We start from the raw sequence: 22830 nt of genomic DNA, 5'->3' as shown, positions 1-22830 counted from the left end.
AGGATTTTAGCCACGTCTAATTTATTTCATCAAATTTAAAATCACCAAATGAAACTCGAACCCAAAATTATTCCTCATCCGATTCCCATGCACTGGCCCATGTGTTATTTGCATATTCCTCACTTTATAAGGCTAGCTGAAGTTCTCGATCGTTAGATATGCTTTTAACGAGGTTTGTATGTATGTATATACTCTCTGTCAAAGTTGATCTGACTAAAAGAAACCTCAAATCGATCAATCAACCTCGAAAAAATACCCAGTAGATAACCACTTCAAGTTCATCAAACCAGAACCCAAGCTCATTCATAATGTCACGTTCTCGTAGGATACTAATCATAATCACAACACTCATAATAAGTTATCAATACATATGGAAACCATACTTTTCATCCACCAAATCAATCCTAAACAGAAATCAAACCACTTCAACTTCTTCTTCTTCATCTTCTTCATCAACAACAATAACGAAACATAAACAAAGAGTAGTAGCAATAGGAGATTTACATGGAGATTTACCTCATGCGGTTAGAGTCTTGAGGTTAGCTGAATTGATTGATATGAGAAATAAATGGATTGGAAAGAAAACCGTCTTGGTTCAAACTGGTGATATTGTGGATAGAGGTAGAGATACTATTGTTCTTTATCAAGTTGAGTTGTTTCATATCATTCAGGTGAAGATTTAATTCTTCACAACACTGATCTATTTTTTCTTAATGGTTCGATTTTTTTTTGATTTAGTTGATGGATAGGTTAAGGAATGAAGCTAAAGCTGCTGGAGGAGCTGTTGTTAGTTTACTTGGAAACCATGAAGTTAGTCGAACCTTTTCTTTCTCATTGAAGACTTGATCGTATTTCCCAAGCTCTGATCAGACTCTTAACATTTGATGATGTTTGTTTGATAGTATATGAACGCATTAGGAGATTGGAGGTATGTAACAGAAGAAGATATCGAAACGTTTGGAGGTAAAAAGAATCGAAGGAAATTAATGTCGTCAGAAGGATGGATAGGAGAAAGCTGGTTAAAGAATTATAACACAACGGCCCGAGTTCCATATATACTTTCAACCGATTCAAATCTAAACCAAGTACCCATCGATCCTTCAACATATTTCGAAACCTTTCAAGATAAATCATCTAAGCCAAACCCATTCTTGAACTCAGCCATAGCTTTTGTACATGGAGGAATCACACCTGAGTATGCAAAGATTGGAATCAGCGAAATCAATAGGATCGGTCAATCTTTCTTAAACCGAAGCTTACAAAATCCAAAACCCACTGGTGGATTACCATCAGATACAACAATGGAAGAAAAGATGTTTTATTCTTCTCATGGTCCACTTTGGGAAAGATCATATGCATTAGAAGAGAATGAAGAAATGATTTGTGATCAGATTGAAAAGACGATTAATCTTTTGAATGTTAGAAGATTGGTGATGGGTCATACACCTCAGTTTAAAGGAATCTTGGGTAGATGTCAAGGTAAAATTTTATTAATTGATACAGGTAAGTGAGATGAACGGGAAAAAACCCCTGCTCGATTTTTCTCTTCAAACAGACAACTCTTAACGAAGACGGAAAAACAAATTGAAATCTTGTTTTCATTGATTTTTCTTTTAGGTATTTCTTCGGCTTATGGAGGTGCATTATCTGCTTTAGAAATCCAATATACTCTTACACTTGATCCTAAACCGAATCCAGAAACCAATCATCCAATATGGCATGAAAGTGAAATCGTACATGGATTACAAGAAGGTAAACTTAAACAAGTCCTTGCTCAACATACTAGAGTAGTCGAATTCCCTTTTTGAAACTTTGAAAAAAATTCTACATCGATAAATTCTCTTGAAGGAAATGTTGTAATTTTCAGTCATCTATTTTTATTACAAACATTGGGGAATCGATTTGATTTTGTTTAAAGTTTTGGAGATTGTGTTGTGCGGTGAAATCTAGATTGGTTTGGGGGTCATGCTGAATATTTTCTTTTCTGTACAAATATAATATGTCTGATATATTAATTCGAGGCTCAGATATTATTTATAATGTCAAGATATATGCTTCGATCTCAATATGTGAGATCACATTTCTTATTAAATAGTTTTCTTTGTTTTATCTTGATCCATTACCTTTGCCCCTTGCCATCACCCAGGGCCATTACATGAGATGATCATATATATTACATGCTTAACAACTTTGATTCTCAAACTCTTCTTACTTTGCGGCTTATCAGGCATTCGTATTGTTGATGTGTCAAAATTGCTCACAAACGTCATAGCTGCTTGTACTTCTATCCTCTTTCATATACCACTTGGCTCAATCTCTCATACATTCATGATCAGGTTCAACTGCTCAAAATGTAAAATTTCAATCAATAAATTCTCAGTAATAAAACACTTCAACAAATACTTGTTCATCAATTTCCATAGAGAAGAAAGCTTTACATCCATCTATATATCAACTTTGAATTTATAAGAAATTCAAAATGGACCTAAACCAAAGTGTAGGAAATGAGAAATCTCTCTCATCAAATCCCAGGATGATTAGATTTCTATTACCTACGTTACTCTTGAAGATCTTTTTTGAGTTTCTGATCATTCACACACCATCTTCTCTCTTTTCTTTCATCTAATCCTTTTAATCTCATGTTAATCTCAAGTTTCATAATCAAACTTTCTTTATAATCAATCTCTTATAATCCTCTTTAAAAATCCTTTTTCAAAAAAAAATCCAAAAAAAAAAGAAAAACAAAAGAAAATAAAATCATAAACTTCCTTGTTGTTTTTTTTCTTTCGTTTTCTTCTTCTATCAAAAAAAAAAAACTTTTTTTTTCGAGGATAATAAGAAAAAAAAACTTCAAGTAGACATATATATATATATGTAAAGAGATTCAACTTCTTTCTTCTTCTTCTACAAAACTTTTCTCTCGGTATATTTCATTGTCCCAACCCCCCCAAATCCACAAATCCATCACTCCATTTCCTTCCCTTTTTTCTTAAAGTTCCATCAATTTTCCACACTACTTCCTCCTCCTCCTCCTGTTCCCATAAGACTTTCACGTTTCCTATTCAAAGATCTTTGTTGTTGAAGTCTAGAATGTCCTTGATTTCCAACTTGACCTGTAGTTGTAGTTATTGTAGTGCCTGTTGAAATCGTTAGTTTCTGTCCTACTCCATTGGCTAAACTATCGGCATTTAATTTGTAAACCAAATTACAGTTTAATGGTAGTTGTAAAACAGTTTGGATGGCTAGTCTAAAAACCCCCCCAAAAAATCAAAAATCAAAACCATCAATCAGTGTTTTGAAAAGAAAAAGAAACGGTTTTTTTTGTTGTGTGTTTTTGAACTCAACTTGACTTTCTTAGCTATCTTACCATCACCCGATAACTGATTATCTCCATTCCTATGCCAAACAGTCATCAAATCCTCATCTTTTCTAATACTCAAAACAGCTCCACAAATCTCTTGAGTTTCGATTCCTTCTTCTCCTTTATTCGATTCCGTAGAAGCAGAATGAATTAATTTCTCAATCCCTCCACCAATTAAACTAAACACCAAAGATTCCCATAACCGATCGGATAATCCTTTACGTAAACGGATCGTCCATTTGCCTCCTTTCACATTGTTCGGGTCTTCCCAGACTGGTTTGATGGGGTTGCTGAATAGATGGATGTCGGCTATTGGGGTTTGAAGTGATGGTCTTTTGAGATGTAAGTATAATGGATAAAAGGTTTCGACCTATGATTATTTAAAAAAAAAGAGGATTTGAATTAGTTAAATTAAGCTTTGGGTCTCGAATCTTGAGAAAATCTTACTGAATTGCATGATCCTAATCTTTTCATAGCTTTACCAAACTCTTCTTCATTCATCTTTTTATTAGGAGATCTATGTAAGATCCAAAAGACCCATTCGAATCTCAACGGATGTAAATCTTGTTGTTGTTGTGAAGGAGAAGAAGAAGCAGTGGGTTGATTGATCAGATCATCTGCCAGCAATTTGTTTGAATCTTTTGAAAGGATAGGTAAAGAAGCCAAAGAATTAAACGATCCTAATCTTCTAGTAGTAGGAGGAGAATGATGAGAAGGTTTTAAATGATGATGAAAGGGTTTCTTCTTAGACTCATTGTTGTAAGCTGATTGAGCGTTTGTGGTTTGAATCTGATGGTTCATAGGAGTTTCTACTAAACCTATTCTTCCGAATCCTAAGCCTGTTTTATTAAAACTAGTAGGAGAAGATGAAGGATTAGTACTCGACAGATTACTAGAGTTTAAACTTGATGGGTTTGAAGGATGATGGATTCGTAGGTTTGGATTGGTTGGTTTACGTGGTAAGTGTGCTAAGGTTGTGATAGGATTAGATGATGAACTGGTCGTATTGAAGTTAGATGATGATGAGAGATGTGATTTTGGATTGGTAGTTAGAGTTTGTTGAAGTGATTTTGAATGATTGATGGATGGTTTGATCGATGATGGGGAAGATGACATGGTGATGGGATATGAATGAGTTGATATCAGTTTTTGATGATGAAGTGATAGTTGTTGTGATTTTTATTTTCTGTTCTGATTGACACTCTGACTGTGGTTTGAATTTATTTTGATTTAGATTTAAGTTATCTTATGTAATCGTCATGTGACTTCAAAACTAAACTTACAAAAACTCAATCTGGATCACAATCTTAAAATTTACATACACACTTTACACTTAGTAAATAAAATCCTACTACTTAACTTACTATCTGTTTACATAGAGTGGAAATAGGTGGAAATGCCAAAACAAAAACAGTCTTTTGATATCACTTGAATGATAAAGAAATACGCCCTCTCCAACCCATCTAACCAGCGTACGGGAATAGTGGTGAAGTAGGAAAGGAAGTGAATAATTAACAAACAAAAAATATTTATCAGTATGAATTCAACCAAACCCAACAACTTGAGAAGACCACTGAAATAAAAAGGCCAAACACCATGGATTATGATGTGTAAGGCTAAAGAAACATTAAGGGCACTCAAAGTTCAAAAGTAGAATCTCACTTTTTTGAAACCTAGAATACTAGTTTTTTTTGCAAGAGAAAAAAATGTTATGTAGCCCAAATCTTTTTCACTTCCAGGACCATGTGCTCATAATTTTTTCTCTTAGTATTTCCCTTTGCTCATGCCTTGTGTAGGTCTCTGGCAACAAATATCCATGGGTCTTGTGAAAGCCTCTAAAAAGGTCTTATACTTCATCTCAATGGAGCACATCTGTATCTCTAATGAATCTCTTTTAGAGGTCACAAGTAGCGGGATGACCTTCATGTCTGGCAAAAAAAAGTAGAGAATTTGGCTGAATACCTCCCTTTCTCAATCTCTTCTTGACATTGATTGTCCAGAATTCTCATAAGTTTCATACAAGATGTGATTTGGTCCATCCACAACTTCAGACAAAGCGCAAGGTAAAGATGAAGTCAGCCAAAAACCTACATGTAAAACTTTGAGAACCAAGGCAACAAATGGTCTGTTTGGGTGTTTGATCAAAAGTGTTTCAAGATTGTGAACTTCAATTGGAGTATTAATTGTAAAAAAATTAATGGTACTGCTTAAGCGCACAAGCAGCATCAATGTCTTCATCCAACAATGGCCCATCCAGAAAAGTTTCTGCGTCAAAACTAGATTTGATGGCCAGTGAACAGCATCTGTGATTGATACCATCCAAGAAGTAACCTCATAGAAATCTATGTGAAGAATAATCCTCAATTATCATCTCTTCATTCCATCTTGATGGGCTAGAAGATAAAAGATGTCAGTTACTAGTGTACAAGTGGGCACAGAAAAGATACAGCACCCCCATGGGCCAAAAGATCACTACAGTGTATGTAGTGTGATCCAGTCTGGCCCCAGGGGTGATGTATACACTGTCACCATCTCTGTTCTCATATGGCATGTTGACATTTACACACAAAGTGATTTGAAAGAAATCTGATTGTGTTTTATTTGTGTTAAACAAGTATACAGGCCTGCTTATAGCCTATGTATGGCTCAGATGGATCACATTCAGTTTTCTTCTCATACATACACTTGACCCATCCAGTATCAAATCTAAACCAACACAGCTCAAGCCAACTCTCACTTGTCAATAACTCAGCAGGCCTATCAAAATACATGCTACCAATAATTTCTTGCACAATGTGGCACAAAACCCACCACTGATCACCATCACATATACCAAACATAATTGCCTAGCTGACATATAGCCAATCAACCCGGTTCACAAACACACTTTCTGTTCTTGTTGTAAATGGCTTGAGACACCGTAAGACCTAATATGATTGTGCTTAACGTGAGCACACTTCTCCAACTACCACAAGTATTGCAGACTTGGGACTAACCTAATATGATTGTGCTTGACGTGAGCACACTTCTCCAACTACCACAAGTATTGCAGACTTGGGACTAACCTAAGTTATTGGAGGTAAATATAAAAATGAGAATGTGAGTTAAGAGCAAAAGAAGGCTCAGAAGTTGATCTAACGGAATTCTCTTTCCAATAGATAAATTAATTTCAATAGTAGCTAACCTAATATGATTGTGCTTAACGTGAGCACACTTCTCCGACTACCACAAGTATTGCAGACTTGGGCCTAACCTGAAAGACAACAAGAACAAAACGAGAGAAAGAAATTAATGAGAAATAGAGAATGAAAGTAATGAGAAATAGAGAATGAAAGTAATTGATAAGATTATATAATATCTACCTAAGTTATTGGAGGTAAATATAAAAACAAGAATGTGAGTTAAGAGCGAAAGAAGGCTCAGAAGTTGATCTAACGGAATCTAGTATTGTAACAACATTAGTACCTTTACAGATATAAAAGTTAGTGAGGAAAGAGAATAAGATAGAGGGAACACGATAACATATATATCTAATCAACTTTGAATCAAACTCATTGGGACTGATCAACTACAACATTTGTTGGGAAACTGAAAGAAACATCACACATAACAACAAACACAACTCTTAGACTAGTTAATAGAAACCTTGACATCTCTTCTTCACCTGTCACAACCGTTGTAGTCTTGATTGGCTTTCAACACTTGTAACCGTGATCTCTGCTTTAATTTGGACCTCTACTAACTCCCTTACTTCAAAAAATATCAATCTATCAATCAATGTTGCTAGCAAGAGGTCTAACCAAGAAGATAAGCTTTACAACAAATCTTTGTGGTTTTATTACCGGTCTCAATAGTCAGAAACCCCCCAGTACAACTTCTTTGCTAATTTAAAACAAATGATTCTATTTATTTATTGTTTACCATTATTAAATTGCCTAGACCATAATACAAGAAAGCAGAATGGATTTATAATGCAATCAAGACCATGATGTCAAAGTGCTAATCAATGACAACACATTGGGTTATGTTTGAAAGTTATTTTTGACTTCAACTCCACCAATCAAATTGATTGAAGTCAACTCAATCCCTTTGAAAACCCTTTTTAGGCCATGTCAAGCCAAACAGCTTCCAAAGGAATCAAGATCAATGCACAGGAGTAGGTTGCATACCTTTTGTGAATACATTTTGAGTATTTTGTAGAAAACGTGGATGTACATAATGGATGGTGATCAAGAATTATTTCAGGACTGGAGGTTTTCCAAATGGTTGTAGGTCTCTTGAGAGTTTGAAATGTACACCAACAATTTGTCATTCAAGAGAAAGAAACAAAATTTATGTGATGGCTTTGAAATTAGCTGTTGTTAAGGATTGATTCAATCTCATTACCCAAGATGTAGGGAACTTGGGCATGTAAATGAAGCCAAGATGTGAAACAGATGTGATTGTAGACATAAGCTAATTGGTATAATACATCAGATAGCTATTCATTGATGATTTTGAGTGCTCATGCAGTTGAACTGTCACCACAATACAAGGATGCTTCCAAGGCAGAACAGGTTGGGTGTCTTTGTTGGTCAACAAAGGGTAGTACAGTGCAAAATACAGGGGATGGAGCCTGGAGGATTTCTGATGTCTTCAATGACTCAAAAAAGCTACTAAGAAAACACTTTGGTGTGCACATGTCAATGTGCCACTCCAAAACAGACCTGGTGATACTTTCTGTGTCTGCTTGTACACCTGGAATAAACAATCAATCTCCATTGGTGGCCTTATTGTGTCATCAGCACTTAGGCTTTTGTTGCAAAATGCAAGATTGATTGGGTTTGTTGAGACAGAAAAAGCTCTATGGGTGGGCTGTGGTGGTATGTGGCTGTCAGAATGCAACTACATTCTGTCTACATCCACTGTGCGCACAGACCACAAGGCCAGTTTTTTGATTTTTTTCAACCTTTCTGAAACTGACTTTCATAGGTTCAACTACATTGGACCTTTCCCTTCTTCAAGGCTCATTTCAAGCTTCTTTTTTTCAAAGCACCGTCTTGCAAAGCAAAAAGTATTTGAACAGAGTGGGATTCGAACCCACGCCCGAAGACCGCCGGATTAAATCACGCCAGGTGCCCGATTGCTTCCTTAAGACGGCGCCTTAGACCACTCGGCCATCTGTCCTGTGCATGCCTAATTCCGCTTATTTCTGGGATTTATAGCCATGTTCATTGATCGAATTGGGTGATCAGACATGGGTGATCTATAGAAAATGATAGTATTAATATATATGCTATTTTATGCTGTTTATTTCATTCTTCCTTTTATACTGAATCAGAAATGATCAGGATTTATAAATGTGTAGTTTGAGTTCAAACGTGTGATCCAGAGTGATGGTCGATTGGAAATAAGCAATATTTGAGAAAACTGGTTTATCCAAATCTTCATCTGATCATACCTTTTTTTGTGAGGATTTCAAAGTTATTTTCTAGAGCTGAAATGAAATGTAGATCAAAATACCACATTCCTGAGATTAGCTTGCATACTTCTAGTAGACTTAATCAAGACCAATTGAGGTCGATTAGAGTACCGGGAGTATCAAGATGATCAAATTCATAAGGTCTGATCCGGATGATCAAGATTGGTGACAGAGGCGCGCGCAAAGACTGATTTGGCCCAGTAGAGTGAGGAGTTGGAAATGAAGAGGTATAAGATCATCGCAATCGGTGTGCTTGAGAAAGAAAAGAGAAGGAGTTTTGTGTATGAGATGAGCGGGACAGTGATAGAAAGCCAGAACAAAACGTAAGGCCACCTTCAAGTCGCAAAGATCCAAAGATGAGATCCGATATATGGAGTAATTCAAAGTTGTCATAAAGGCTCTTTGTATTACTAGCTTACCAAAGACGGGATAGCGATATGTGATAGGCGCTTTTGTTTGACCAGGATAGGAAGACAAACTAGATTGGGATTAAATAGAAACTTGAAGTTACAAAAGGCGAGAACGATCCAGGTGGACCAGAGAGGTAATGGGAATTGTAATACTAAAGAGATCGAACACGACGTCAAAGGCAAGTGCAGCTTGCAGCAAAACAACAAAGACATCGATTCGTTCATCTGCTTTTGAAGAAATCTCGTATCATGTCCCGATATCCCAAACAAACCCTGAAATCTTTCAAATCATTTGCGTCCCCAGCATCAATCCAAGATGTCGAAACAACCTGATCAACTCGAAGCCGTTCCTAAACCAACTGGTTCTGACACATCACCATCTCAACAACACCCACAACAAGAACCATCCTCTACAACTTCTTCTTCTCATACTACAATACCAAGAAAAGAAAACAACGAATCATCCATTTCACCAATCCTAGCTCCAAATGGATTAACAAAAGAAGTAAGAAATGGTGCAAGGAAATCTAAAGATCTATCAAAAGATGATGAAGAGGAAAACAATCGGGTTAAGAAGACAGTGAGACGGTTTGAAAATAATCAGGTTTTTAAACCTAGATCGTTTTGTATTGATGATCATTATATTGTTGAGGATAATAGAGCTGTTGAAGGAACTTTATAAAACACATTTTGGTATGATATTTTGAATCTTAGTTAGTCATCGAGTGTTTTGGGTTTAGGGAATTGGGTATATATATCTTCTTATATGATAAGTGAGAAGATGGTTGATCAAGATCCATGAGCGGGATGTGTTTTTTGTTTTGAGATTCTTCCTTCATTGATATACTTTTTTGACTTTTAACTTCTTAGTGCGGAATTCTTCTTCTAGTGATGATGTTTAAAACTTATTGATTTGAAACACTTTAGTTCGATTTGATTGATCTTATATAGACTCTTTGATAAGATGATGAATGATAATGATGATGCCGTCAAATGATGATCGAAACCTTTGAAGTTACATTCAATTTTCCTTCTTGAATCGTTAATCGTGATCAATATCGGTTGTCGATTGAAGAATTTCATAAACCTCTCTCTCTCTTCTTCGCGTGTTTGACTTTTGAGCCCGAGACCTTCATCGGCTGATGATTGGATTTGACTCGCTAACAATTGTGAAATCCACACAGCGAGTGGCCTTGAAAGTCTCATGATCACAGTACTGTCTTGGTGGATACGGGCAGCGAAATCGCGCGGCCATCACGCCGTGAACTCAGAATACCTGCTTTATACTCGCCAGGTGGTAATCCTCATGTTCAGGTCACGCCGAGAGATCCTGACAGGTTTGTCACATCGATGGCGCTTGCAACCATATATCATCGCACAAGTCTTTAAGATGATGATACTGAAGAGAACTCTAAGACTCGTTGAGATCCGTTACCGTGAAATCCTATTTGGATGATATTTGGTGTTTGTAAATTGTAAGGCAATCGGGGTGAAATGGAATGAAAAGTCAGAAATGACGGAGTACCTTGAAGAATTCGGGTGAATGACTTCCAAATCCGAGGGAATCTTGGATTTGGAAAATATAATGGTTATTCAGGGTGGTATTTATGTTTCCGGATGATTTTGACCAATGGACAAAACCGGAACATTACGCTAATGGTGATGATATGAATGAATGATGATGACGAAAATAGCAATCACACTACCATCCATTATTTAACAGCACCCAATAAGAAAATCATGCTTTCGCAAGCGTCGGGAAAAGGAAAGAGGGACTAAACAGAAAATAGGGTATCACAAGATTAAACTGGAGCTGGTCCATATGTCCTCTGAGCTGTTGCGTCATACAAGCCTTGCTGCCCTGCTGTCCTTTTCATCAAAAAACTAGGTCATCGTAGATCTCTCAGTATATAAGCAGGATAAGTTCTTGCTCCAGAGAATTCCCACTCGGTCTCACCTTTCGACTGCATTTCAACCTTGTCATACTTCGACTTAAGAAATCAACCTCTTGACAATTTTATCTTCAACTTCACTTCAAATCCCATCTCAGCCTTATTACTTGGTTAGTCAACAAGAGTCTCCACATATCATTCCCTTGATGATACACGAGTCTTATTTTAATTACTCATTCTTTTCATCCCTCAACCCTAAGACCAAGATTCACAATACTCCACATCAATAAAAAACCCGTACGATGCGACCTCCGATCACCACACTTGAAGAGAGACTCGCAACGGATGAAACACCCATTCAAATCCCCGAAGGGGCGGCGCCGAATGTACATAACGGAGAACACCAATGTTACTGGTGTTCAGACTTTGGACACCGCTATCAAGCTTGCCAGAGTCGTGCAGCAGGCGAGCCAAGGACCGCTTTACATTACAATGATTGGAGAAGAGTGTCTACTCTTCTAAATTACAGCATTGATGTCCTGGGCTTGATGCCAACTCAGACTTGAAGCCGATCATTTCCACACACCTCGGGATTTTCATCTCTCTGGACTTGTGGTTGAGTGGAAGAGAGCCTGTCGAGGATACTTTATAAAAAATTCTTTAGCGCTTGAGCTCCAGCAATCGCCGGGATTTTTGCATTTTGATAATCAGTCACTTTCATTTCCAAACGAGCAGTACATTGTGGATGCAAACTTTCGGGTCAGGCTCATTACACGCTCTAGTTTTGAAACACATTTTGGTCTTTTCATGTTACTCATCAGAATGGTAAAAAATGGTCAAAATGGTCTGCTGCCTGGTTGCTGTCTCATTTTTCTGTCTTGTTGTAAATTTACTCGTGAGTTGAATGTATCAAGTGTTATGTTCATATATTTTGTATAGGTCCTGGTGTTTCTTTGTTTTTGCCACTCCGAGGTCCTCAATCTTCAAGTTTTCCTGACTACAAAGGCAGAAATCAATCCTTTTGCACATTCAATAGACTAGTGCTGTGAAACAGCCTACATTTTGCTAAACCGCTTCTTCCCACCATACGCAGATCAACCTCAGACATCACAAAAAATCACAGATGATTGCTAGCTTTACCAAGCTCGGAACATGATCATATTGAGCGGAACTCAAAGGATGGGCGAACGGACAAAGCATTCAATCTCATGAACTGAAACTTCAAACAATACTGATCATTTCAAATAAGATCCCTTGGATAATATCTTAAATTTTGCAATCAAAATAAAAATAATTGAATTCCACCTTCCATTTGTTGAAACAAAAATCAAAACATTACAAAAAACACCCAAAAAGTAAAGCAAAAGCCAAATCGAGAAAATGTATCTAACTTTCTTATCCCTCAAAACCTTTCCCCCAAAAGAAGTCCAAAAACAATAATCTCAAAGAGACAAAAGCTACTTAGATACACCAAGGAGGGATCTGTCTAACAAAAAATATTTAGAATAGATGACTGGATTAAAAGATGTCAAATTAAAATCAATACATTGTTTTGTAAGGAAATCTCATCAAGCCTTTTAAATTCCTCTTCCTTCTATATGTACTACTGAAACAAATCCTCTACAAAATTAATTATGAGAATTCTTTATTGGCAGCCCCACAGGTTCCCATAGGAGTATAAGATAATAAATAAATAAAAAGGCCAAAAGAGTGGTATCACAGCAAAACTCTGGAGATAGGTGTTACAAAGAAAAAGTAAAAAAAAAAATTGGAAACACTTGCCCGATTTTGCCCGCAAAACTCGAGCAAATTGGCGGGGAATTTGTGACAAGCTTTTTCCGGTTTGACTGTAAAAGCCATATGTGTCAGTGAGTGGTCAGGTGGAATTTGAGTGATTCTATTACATTCATGCACACTAAATAAAAACTGTATAGATCATCAGACCATTCTGGCTTGAAGTAGCTTTAGGCTGATACATACTTATGCTTGGTGTTCACAATTCTCAAGAAATTAACTTGATCTGCACTACTTGGATAACTGAGCATAATCCCTGAATTCTCTTAAAACATCATATTTATACTCTTTGGCGTATGATTACTTTGCCTTCCCGGGTTTGATACTTTATGTATCAAGTTTGAGTTATAAACCACTTCTTTGAACAATTAAAGAAAACCCTTACTTGATCCTTCATTCATTCATCTTACTCTTACAAGTCCAAGGTGGTCGTAGTAACCTTTGCAACAGTTTCAACTTACATGAAGTAAAAAGTAAAAATAAAATATACAAACACACACATATCCGTTGCTTTTTTTGATGACCAAACCTTTAAATCTCCTAAACTAAGCAATACAAACAATCCACACCCAATCCCCAACCACCTCTCAACCCACCCCTTGACCAAAAGAAAAAAGTTTAATCGAGAATCAAATCATGAATAGGTTCTTTACTAGCACCTAATCTAGCCAACTTATCAGCTTGATCATTCCCAAGTAAACCAGAATGACCTTTGACATAAATCAATTGAGCTCCATTCCGATGGATTTGATCTCTTTTGAAAAGCAATAATCGAATCGAATTAATCAAGTCTTGGTTTTCTACTGGTTTACCTGCTGAGGTTTTCCAGTTGTTTGACATCCAATTCGATAACCATTTTGTTAAACCTGTTTACAGATCCCAAAAATCAGAGTTTGGGTTAGAATCTTTTGGAGGAGTTGGGAAAAGATATAGGAAGCTTGACGGACAGTTGATTGAGTATTGTGAGTCGGTATAGATTTCGAGTTTTAGATTTGGATCTGGATCATGTTTTAGTACAAGATAAATAGCCTGATCGAAAGGAAAACAAGGTGAATTGATTTGAGTGATTTCTTTTTTTTCATGACTGAAATGATTTCACAGATCGACTTACATATAATTCAGCTCGATTATTTGATTGAAGAGGACCAGGTAAACGACAAGCTAGATTACTAAATCAAAACCCAAGAACCTGAGTCTTTGATAGATAAAATTAAATTAAATCAGATCGACATGAAGCTTTTTACCTAGGTATCTTGACCGAACAATCTTGATTAGGTTCCCACCAAACACCTGAACCGGCAGGGGTTAATTTGTTCTTCTGTCCATTACTACTACAAGCTCCATCACAATAAACTCGTAAAGTATTGAAATTATTTAATGATTTGGTTTGGTCTTGATGATTGAAGTTTGGCAGATTTGAATGATTTAAAGCAAAAACGATTCCACCAGTATTACTACTACTAGACCCAGAACTAGGGGTATTCGTAGTAGTCGGAGTACTAGTGATTGAAGTAGATGGAACAGAAGCATCGAGGTTATAATCACCGGTTTTTAGGAACTCTTCGGCTTGTTGTTTGGTTTTGAATTTCTTGTAAATCGCTTTTGGATAACCATTGACGGATTTTTGAGTTTCTGGCCAAGAAGTAAAGATTCCGGTTTGATAACCTTTATAAACTGAATAAAATGAAGTTAAGTTTGATGATTTTGACATTCTTTGATGACTTGACTTTGGCATGCTTCTTTTCGTAGATTGGATGGTTTTTAAGGTGAGTTGATGATGTGAAGGGATATGAAGTGGGATATCTTTTGTTTTGTTTTGAATGTAATTTCTTCCTGATCAGCATGCATGCGCGAGTTGCCGACGCGATGTAACTCGAGCCGCATTACTCGATCTGAGATTGCTCGGGTACCTCGGGTACTTGGCTCGAGTATTCGATCAAATTGAAATTGAAATTTGTATGGGTTTCTTGACGTCATTGCACTATCAACTAAACCATCACAAACAAACACACCACAGAACATGAATCAAGACCGAGAATCAGATATAGAAAACTCAAGATTACTATCAAATCAAAATCAAGAAGAACTAGATCAAGAAGAGGAAGCAGACGAAGAAGAAGGACAAATCTCAAGAATCTTTCAAAGAGACATCAATCCATTCGAATCTAATTTGATTATTTTAAGTTTGATTTGTTTATGTTTAGGTTCGATTGGATTTGGTTTGTTTGCTGGTGAAGTTTCAAAATTAAACGAATTTAAAAAATCAACTCATCGTCATCATGATAATGAAGGTCAAAGGAATCAAACTCATACGATTGTGGTGACTAAGACTGTAACAGCTCCGTTTGGAAATCCTACTGATTCGCCTCCTTGGAATCCTAAAGTAAGTCTTATGAAAAATTATGGTCCATCAACACATTTGGATTGAAAGATTGATTAACTTGTGTTTTTTTTCGCCGGTTCAACAGGATATTTGTTTTAGTGATTCTTGTATTGATGCGGCTGGTGAATTAAGAAAAGGGATTGATTGGGATGCAAAGCCTTGCGAAGATTTTAATCAATTTACAAGTTGAGTGTTCAATCACTTTATCTTTTTTGAAACAAATTCAGCTCAGTTGTCTAATTTTGATTTGAATGAATCTTGTAATAGTGAGTCAAACTAGAAATTCAGTCATCGAAAATATAAAAACAAATGTAAATCAAACGATCCAAAACCTTTTCAATACTCAAAACTCATGGGATCCAACACTAGGAGCAATAAACCAATTTCATACAACATGTAAAGAAGATCAAAACAAAGATCAAGAGGTTTTACCATTCTTAAATCAAATCTCATTGCTTTGGAATCAAACCCATTCAAAAACATCAAGAACTTTAAGAATCACTTCTTTACTTAGTTTTTTACATGCTCATTCGATTCCAATCTTTTTTATGAATTCAATTCATAATCAAAAAGTTTTGATTAGACCAGTGGTTTCTGATTTGAAGGGAATCGAATCAGCTTTTGATAAACTTTATTCGAAAACTGAAAGATCTAAAAGATTGAATGGCGTTAAAAGATTAAACCAAGATTTAAATTCAATCAAACCAAAACTAAAATCAAAACCAAAGCTAATTTCAATAAATGAATTACAAGCAACAGTTTGTAGTGACAGACCTGCTCCTTGTTTGATCAGATGGAAAGAATATTATTCTAGTTTAAGTTTTAAGAAACCTGTTTTAGAAGTTTTGGTAGACGGATTAGATTATTTTCGACATTTATCAAGGTACTTTTTTTTGAATTTGATAGATTTGTTGAGATAAGAGATTGGAATTTACTTTTGGGATATGGATTTTCTTTTAGTGTAGTGGCTTCTTATTCTGACCAAACTATCGAATCTTACTTTCATTGGATCTCTATCTCTACTCTGGTAAGCTCTTCATTCTCTGATCAGTTCAGTATCTTCAAGAGTGGAGAAAGATGACGAATGAAGACCTACTTCTTTAATGCTGATTACAATAGGTTCAACAGAAAGTCAGTTGTGATTGGCAATTACAATCGTTCTTTGGTCCGATCCTTTCTAAACATTATCTTTCGATCTCATCAAATGGACAACAAGACTTGATGAAAAAGATCGAAACCACTCATTTCGTGTTAAGTGTCATGTTAAATTCGTCAATAGAAAACCCCATTGAAGTATGTAAATCGAATCTCTCTTTATTTCCTTTTCTTTTGTTGATTAGATCGATTTGATTCATATTTGTTTGTTTGATTTTTGGGGAATTGAAAAGATTGTGTTTCCTTCGATTGAAGATCAACAACATGAAGAACTTGAAGTGGTTCAAGATGGAAATCATGTAGGAAATTTAATTCAACTTTATTTAATTCAAACTAAAAAGATGTTTGAAAGATATCAAAAAGTTTGGAATATGTTAGAACCTGAAATGTGAGGATGATTTCTTTAAATAGATTCATATTGAGATTGAGTTTGAGAACTGATGTTTGGATGTTTGAATTTTGGATTTGGATTGTGTAGTGTAATGGATGAAAAACAAGTGTTTTGTCCTGTTGGTTTTTTACAAACTCCGATGGTTTATCCATCACCTGAAGTTCCTATCGGTTTAACATTTGTGAGTTTATCTTTCTCTTGAAATCTTCTTCATTTTCGTCTCTCTTTTTTTTAAAAGTCAGTTTCTTTGATGAAGATCAAAACATGATGGGTTGCGCTCGTGTAGGGTTCTTTGGGTGTTTTAATAGCTCAAAAAATGATGATGGAAAGTTCAAGGTCAATAAAAGATGACGAATCAGTTAAGTATCATTAACTTGATTTAAAATCGGATTGAAAGAAGTCTAAAGACTGATTTTCAAGTTTGTTTTGATTGATTTAGTTTAAGCTTGAATCGGTTTCAAAAAGCTATTCAAAATGGAAAGAAATCTCAAATCAACCTTCCCATCATCATCATCATCATCAAGGTTTAATTGGATTAAATCAGTTTAAGACCAATGAGTTGTTTTTTATTTCGTTTAGTAAATTAGGTTTTACATTACCAAATCATCAACTTCGAAACCTTTTAGAATTTAATGAAGCTTTTGGGTGTAAAGAAAAGAGGTGATGGATTATTTATGAATTGAAGGGTAAGATAGGTTTTTTTTTGTTTTTTCATAGATTTGGATTTCTTTAGAATGGGTTTCTTAGTAGGAAGAAAATGTGATGTTGGATGGTGTAAAAGGTTTATTTTTTGGTGTAGGATTGGGTGTATGATTGTAGATTTGAAAGTTGGGTTGTAATTGTATTGATGGTTTGATCTTTGAGCATGCTTCTTTTGCATGAAAGATTTTGATGTATTCATTGTTGATTTTTGAAAAATAAAGATAGAAATAATTGTCTAAAGTCGTTTACTTCTTTGTCTTTGTATTTTCTCCTGCATTTTTGAAGAATTGTAATTGATTTTTTTTCATGATTGTTATTTATAGATACTTGGTTGGAATTGATTTACTTTGGTATGGGTATCTTTGGGTTGATATGTAGGTTTGAAGTATTGAAGAGATTTTGATGGTCAGAAAAAGTTTGATATTTGCCATATATAGTAACTTCTTAGCCTGAGGTGATAAAGCACAAATAAAAAACATAAGAGCTTGAAGGGCCCATTTGATTCAGTCAATTCTAGTCAAAGATTGCTTTCTGGCAAATTCAAATGGATCTTCTGATCAACTTGTTTTGGTTTTGGTTTGAAAATTTGTACAGCCCTTTGCATAATTGATGACTTTGAAGAAAAAAAACCTTGAGTTTTCAAATAAAAAACCTCGAGTTTTGTCAAAAAGCTGCTGAGTTTTTCAAAAAGTCAGTGAGTTTTTCTTTGGAAACCTGGCTCACTAATTCTAAAAGAGAAAGAGCTTGCTCAGTTTTTGAAAAACTTGATGAGTTTTTGAAAAAAACTCGCAGGTTTTTTTTTGAAAACTCAAGCGTTTTCTCTTTTTCCAGAGTCATCAATTCTGCAAAGGGCTGTACTAGCAGGATCTGCACTTTGACCAGAATTTGCTTAAGCAAATTTTCCTTGAACTCATAATTTATGATCAAGCACATTCTGATAAACATTTCATATAGATATGTTACATGAATCACAGAAATATCTTGGAAGTCTATGAAGATGGGGTTTAAGATGCAAGTAAATGATTTGTTTGAGAAAATTCAAACCAGCTCACAGGTTCTCATCAATTGTAAATGTTTTCTCAAAGATTCAAAAGGTATGAGGCTTGATAACTCAATTTTGTGTGTATCTTGTCTCATCAATATATCACATTTCTACAGGTCAAACAAGCCTCATCCATTTCTCATAAGGTGTGTTCTGGTATGTTAAAAATTACGGTGTGCTAGAATGGATTTTTAGTTTATGTGTAGAAAGAATATTGCTAGATAGATGGCCTTTGAGTCACACTTCTTTGGGCTGGCCTACCACATGCACGTAAACACTGAACCCCTACATATGGGACCAGCATCCAACAAGGCTGTGGTTTGGGGGTGAACCCAGAGGTAAAGGATCACAATGGTAACCAATCACCTTCCTTAGCCTTAGGACCAGAACAGCTCCTGCAAAGAAAAGACTTCTCAACTCGGGTGGTGGGCCCAATTTTAAAGTTTTTGAGATCTACAATGAGTGAGCTTTATGAGATCCCTAGGATGCCCAGTGTGGGCTATGTAGGAATGAGGAGGTATGGTGGAATGGGGAGAGAAAAAGTTTGATCCACTGCAAACATTATTCACCTTCCCCAAGTGGGCAGGAAAGAATGATTGGGAGTATGATTTGTCATCAAATGATCTATCACTCCGCACCTGAGCCATAATACCCACACTACATATGTGTAGCAGGCTCAGTGAACAGGTGGTTATGATGTACATACAATTCTGCTCAGTTATCTGCTCACCAGGATAGGTTATCCATATGTAAAACATGCTGTAACTTTTTTTATATTGACAAAAGCATTCAAAAGATTGACTACATACACTGACTCAACATTTTGGTGTAATCTCAACAACTCAACTGCATGTAACACCCTTTCTGTTACTAAGAAATAGCTTCAGCAATATTGCCTGAGCAGCTAGAGATTTATATGTAGTGAATTTTTGGGGCAATCTTTTCAAAGTCAAAAAAGTTACATGTGGTATAACATGTGATTTATTTCTTCTGATGGGTCAAAAACTGAGCAGACCTGTATGTAGAGTCCCCTCCAAGTGGTTTACGTAATCATTCAAGTTCTGCAGCGGCGGGGCTGGGGCCTGTCGCCAACTAGGGCTGTGGCCCGGACCTGCGAGCTCAGGGCCGGCCTCGCGACCAGACTCGGACCTGATGTGACCCGATGGCTTCCAAAAACAGCTCGGCTCACTCAGGGCAGGGCCAGAAGTTGAGCCCAGAGGCTTGGCAAGGGCAATGGGTGATGATCAGCTGGCAGGTAAGTTGTATGTCACCTGTTTTTTCATTCGAACATTGTTTTTTGATGGGCTTAGTCACCAGAAAAGCAGTGGCAACCCAGTCGGGTCGGGCGCCCGACACGCCCGCAGGGCCTTTCAGAGCATTGCCAGGCTAAGTCACCTGGCCCCGGGCCCAGCCATGTGGACCATTGAGATGTGGTCGGGCAAAGCCGGTTGGTCAGGGTTGGGCCCAGGCCACAGCCCTATCGCCAACCCAATGATTATGAATCCTAGGTGTAGGGACGTGTACATGATAGACCACTATTTCCTCAGCTTGCTGCACATATGTAGTGCGGGTGTTATGGCTCAGGTGTCCAGTATTGGATCCTTTTATGACAAACTGTACTATTAATCATTTTCCTCTTCTAACTTGAGGAAGTTGGATGATGTTCACAGTGATCATCTCTCTCAGACTCTCCACCACCCATCCACCTGTACTCTTGCAACAGGTGACCAGTAACTGTCACTAGAGAGTACTGTCCTATCTGCACCTGTAGCTTTTAAATACCACTTCTCATGAGAAATGGAAATCTGTCACTGTGAATGTCATTCAACTTCCCCAAGTGGAAAGGGGAAAATGATCAGGAGTATAATTTGTCATCAAAGGATCTATCACTGTACACCTGAGCCATGACACCAACACTACATATGTGCAGCAGGCTGAGTGAATAAGTCGCTACCATGTACATACAGGCTTGCTCAGTCATGTCCTCATCTAGATGGGTGAATCATGTGTAATACATACTGTAACTTTTTTTCAGCTTGAAAAAATCATTCAAAAAAATTACTACATACACTGACTCAAAGTTTGGGTGAAATTTTGTCAACTAAACTTCATGTAACACCCTTTCTATTACTGAAAAATGGCCACAAGAATGTTGCCTTGAGGACATATGTAGTGGATTGTTGGGATAATTTTGTCAATGGCAAAAAATTTACATCATGTATCACATGTGATTTATTAGTGGTACACAAACATCTCAACCCAACCTAATAAAACCCATGTCAACCCAATTGATTTTTGAATTTTCTAGGGCTAAAAACTCAAAATCAATTGGGTCGCCATGGGTTTTTTGGATGGGTTTTTGAGGTCGGGTTGAGATGTTTGTGTACTGCTATTTAGTCAGATGAGCAGACAGCTTAGCAGACCTGTATGTACAGGATAGGCAACTATTAGCTAAGCCTGCTGCACATATGTAGTCACAGGGGCCAAAATAGATACTCACATACATGTGAGCGTTGTAGACTTTTTGGAATTCTCCAAAAAAGATTCATTTTCTTTCAGATTGATTCAATTCACAATCTTGTTTGTGTTCAGGTGATCATCCTGTGGTTCTCATATTTTACTTGACATTTATTGAGAAGGCTCATTTCCATCTTGGATAAGCAATAACTGATTCCCGATGAGTACTCAGGATCAGCTCATGAGGCACTGAATACTCAGCAATTTGTTCAAAATGAAGATGAGCACATGAACTATACCTTCCTGAGGCTTCATTTTTCAGTGAAGAAGCCTGCCCAGGGGCGTCCCATTTGAGCTGCTCAGCAAATACTCAGTAGCATCCCCTGACTGGATCACTGATGGGCCCGACGTTTCTCAGACTTCCTTGCTAAGGAATGAAGCCTGATAAAAGCGTCATCCCATCTGCTCATTGCTCAGCTAATCCTCAGTGATATCCCCGGATAAAGTTTTTCACACTGAGGGGCTGAGATCAACTGAGCAGCCCCTCAGCCAATACTCAGTGACATCCTTTGGATCCTTCTGATCCGGCCAGGAATGTCCCTGAGGACTAGCTGAGCAGGCCCTCATCCAATGAGCAGTGAAATCCTCCGGATCCTCCTGATCTCAGGGATGCCCCTGAGGAATAACTGAGCAGCCCCTCATCCAATGAGCAGTGAAATCCTCTGGATCCTCCTGATCTCAGGGATGCCCCTGAGGAATAACTGAGCAGTGAAATCCTCCGGATCCTCCTGATCTCAGGGATGCCCCTGAGGAATAACTGAGCAGCTCAGTTGAACGAGCAGACGGGCCTCAGGCTTCATTCCGGAGCCATGAAGCTTGAGGCAAGCTTGGCGCTCTGTGATCCATCTGGGGGATACTTCAGAGACTTAGCTAAGGGAATACTCAGTTCAGCTCAGCCCCTAAGCTATACATTGGTGGCATCCCTTGGAACTTACTGAACCAGGGAATGCTGCTCAGGATCAGCTGAGCAGATGGATCAGCCCTTCCTCAGACTTCTTTGCTCAGGAATAAATGCTGAGGAAGGCTTAGTTTGTCTGCTCAGTTCCTGATGATCATGTAATCAGCTGACAAACAGAAAGAAAAGGGAAACAAATGGGAAACAAATGGGAAACAAATGGGAAACAAATTGGAAACAAATGAGAAACAAATGGGAACAAAACAGGAACATTTCAACGCTCACATAGTTGTGAGCATCAATTTTTGCCCCTGTGAGTGTGTGTGTAATGGCTCAGGTGTGCAGTGATGGATCTCTCAATTACAAACTACACTCTTAATCATTTTCCCCTTTGTACTCAGGGAAATGGAATAACTTCTACAGGGTGTGTACCCTCTGCAGGCTCTGGGAACACAAGTGCTTCTGCTTCAGTCCATACTTTTTCTTACTACCCAGCTCTCATTTTAGATGGTGCGCTCACTCCCAGGGCCCTTCTTCAGCATATCACCTGACAGATGTGATATCTATCATCTTGCTATAAAAGGCTTATCTTTGCTTATCTCTTATAGTAGTATATGTGAGCTGTGTGCAAGGCTATGAAGCCATGTATCACATACCAAATCAAAGCCTTTCAAAACACTGATGAAGGCAAAAAAAACTATCCTTTTAAAAAACCAATAGATACAAACTGTTTTTTCATTGATTGGTTCCCTGAACCTAATCAACAGATAGCTTTTTGATTTGTAATATTTCCAAGTACATGCGTGTTTTTATCAGCCTTGTATACC

General features: G+C 37.1%; 5 protein-coding genes across 5 annotated transcripts; 3 read left to right on the top strand and 2 right to left on the bottom strand.

The window, feature by feature from the left end:
- Positions 1-265: 265 nt before the first annotated feature.
- Positions 266-2067, top strand: MELLADRAFT_74879 (uncharacterized protein; the record flags this gene model as incomplete). The annotated part of the gene is made up of 4 exons (XM_007410464.1): positions 266-647; positions 739-810; positions 903-1503; positions 1618-2067. 4 exons carry the CDS (start codon positions 309-311, stop codon positions 1806-1808), a joined length of 1203 nt encoding a protein of 400 aa, XP_007410526.1.
- Positions 2068-3374: 1307 nt separating this feature from the next.
- MELLADRAFT_29223 (uncharacterized protein) lies at positions 3375-3919 on the bottom strand (the record flags this gene model as incomplete). Its single annotated transcript, XM_007410401.1, has 3 exons — positions 3375-3481; positions 3533-3731; positions 3809-3919. Coding segments are annotated over 3 exons (417 nt in total), but the record flags the coding sequence as incomplete, so codon positions are not given.
- A 5629-nt stretch (positions 3920-9548) lies between these two features.
- MELLADRAFT_106921 (uncharacterized protein) lies at positions 9549-9914 on the top strand (the record flags this gene model as incomplete). Its single annotated transcript, XM_007410465.1, has 1 exon — positions 9549-9914. The coding sequence occupies one exon, from the start codon at positions 9549-9551 to the stop codon at positions 9912-9914; it is 366 nt and encodes a 121-aa protein (XP_007410527.1).
- Positions 9915-13288: 3374 nt separating this feature from the next.
- On the bottom strand, positions 13289-14602 carry MELLADRAFT_43586 (uncharacterized protein; the record flags this gene model as incomplete). The annotated part of the gene is made up of 5 exons (XM_007410400.1): positions 13289-13784; positions 13866-13947; positions 14030-14087; positions 14163-14310; positions 14464-14602. The coding sequence occupies one exon, from the start codon at positions 13756-13758 to the stop codon at positions 13537-13539; it is 222 nt and encodes a 73-aa protein (XP_007410462.1).
- A 336-nt stretch (positions 14603-14938) lies between these two features.
- MELLADRAFT_63555 (uncharacterized protein) lies at positions 14939-15491 on the top strand (the record flags this gene model as incomplete). Its single annotated transcript, XM_007410466.1, has 2 exons — positions 14939-15301; positions 15387-15491. 2 exons carry the CDS (start codon positions 14939-14941, stop codon positions 15489-15491), a joined length of 468 nt encoding a protein of 155 aa, XP_007410528.1.
- Between the last annotated feature and the right edge of the window lie 7339 nt (positions 15492-22830).

This window comes from Melampsora larici-populina (assembly GCF_000204055.1).
Source record: "Melampsora larici-populina 98AG31 unplaced genomic scaffold MELLAscaffold_20, whole genome shotgun sequence".
Classification (NCBI taxonomy): domain Eukaryota; kingdom Fungi; phylum Basidiomycota; class Pucciniomycetes; order Pucciniales; family Melampsoraceae; genus Melampsora; species Melampsora laricis-populina.
The sequence above is the reverse complement of the archived record's forward strand: the minus strand, read 5'-3'. Positions and strand labels throughout refer to the sequence as shown.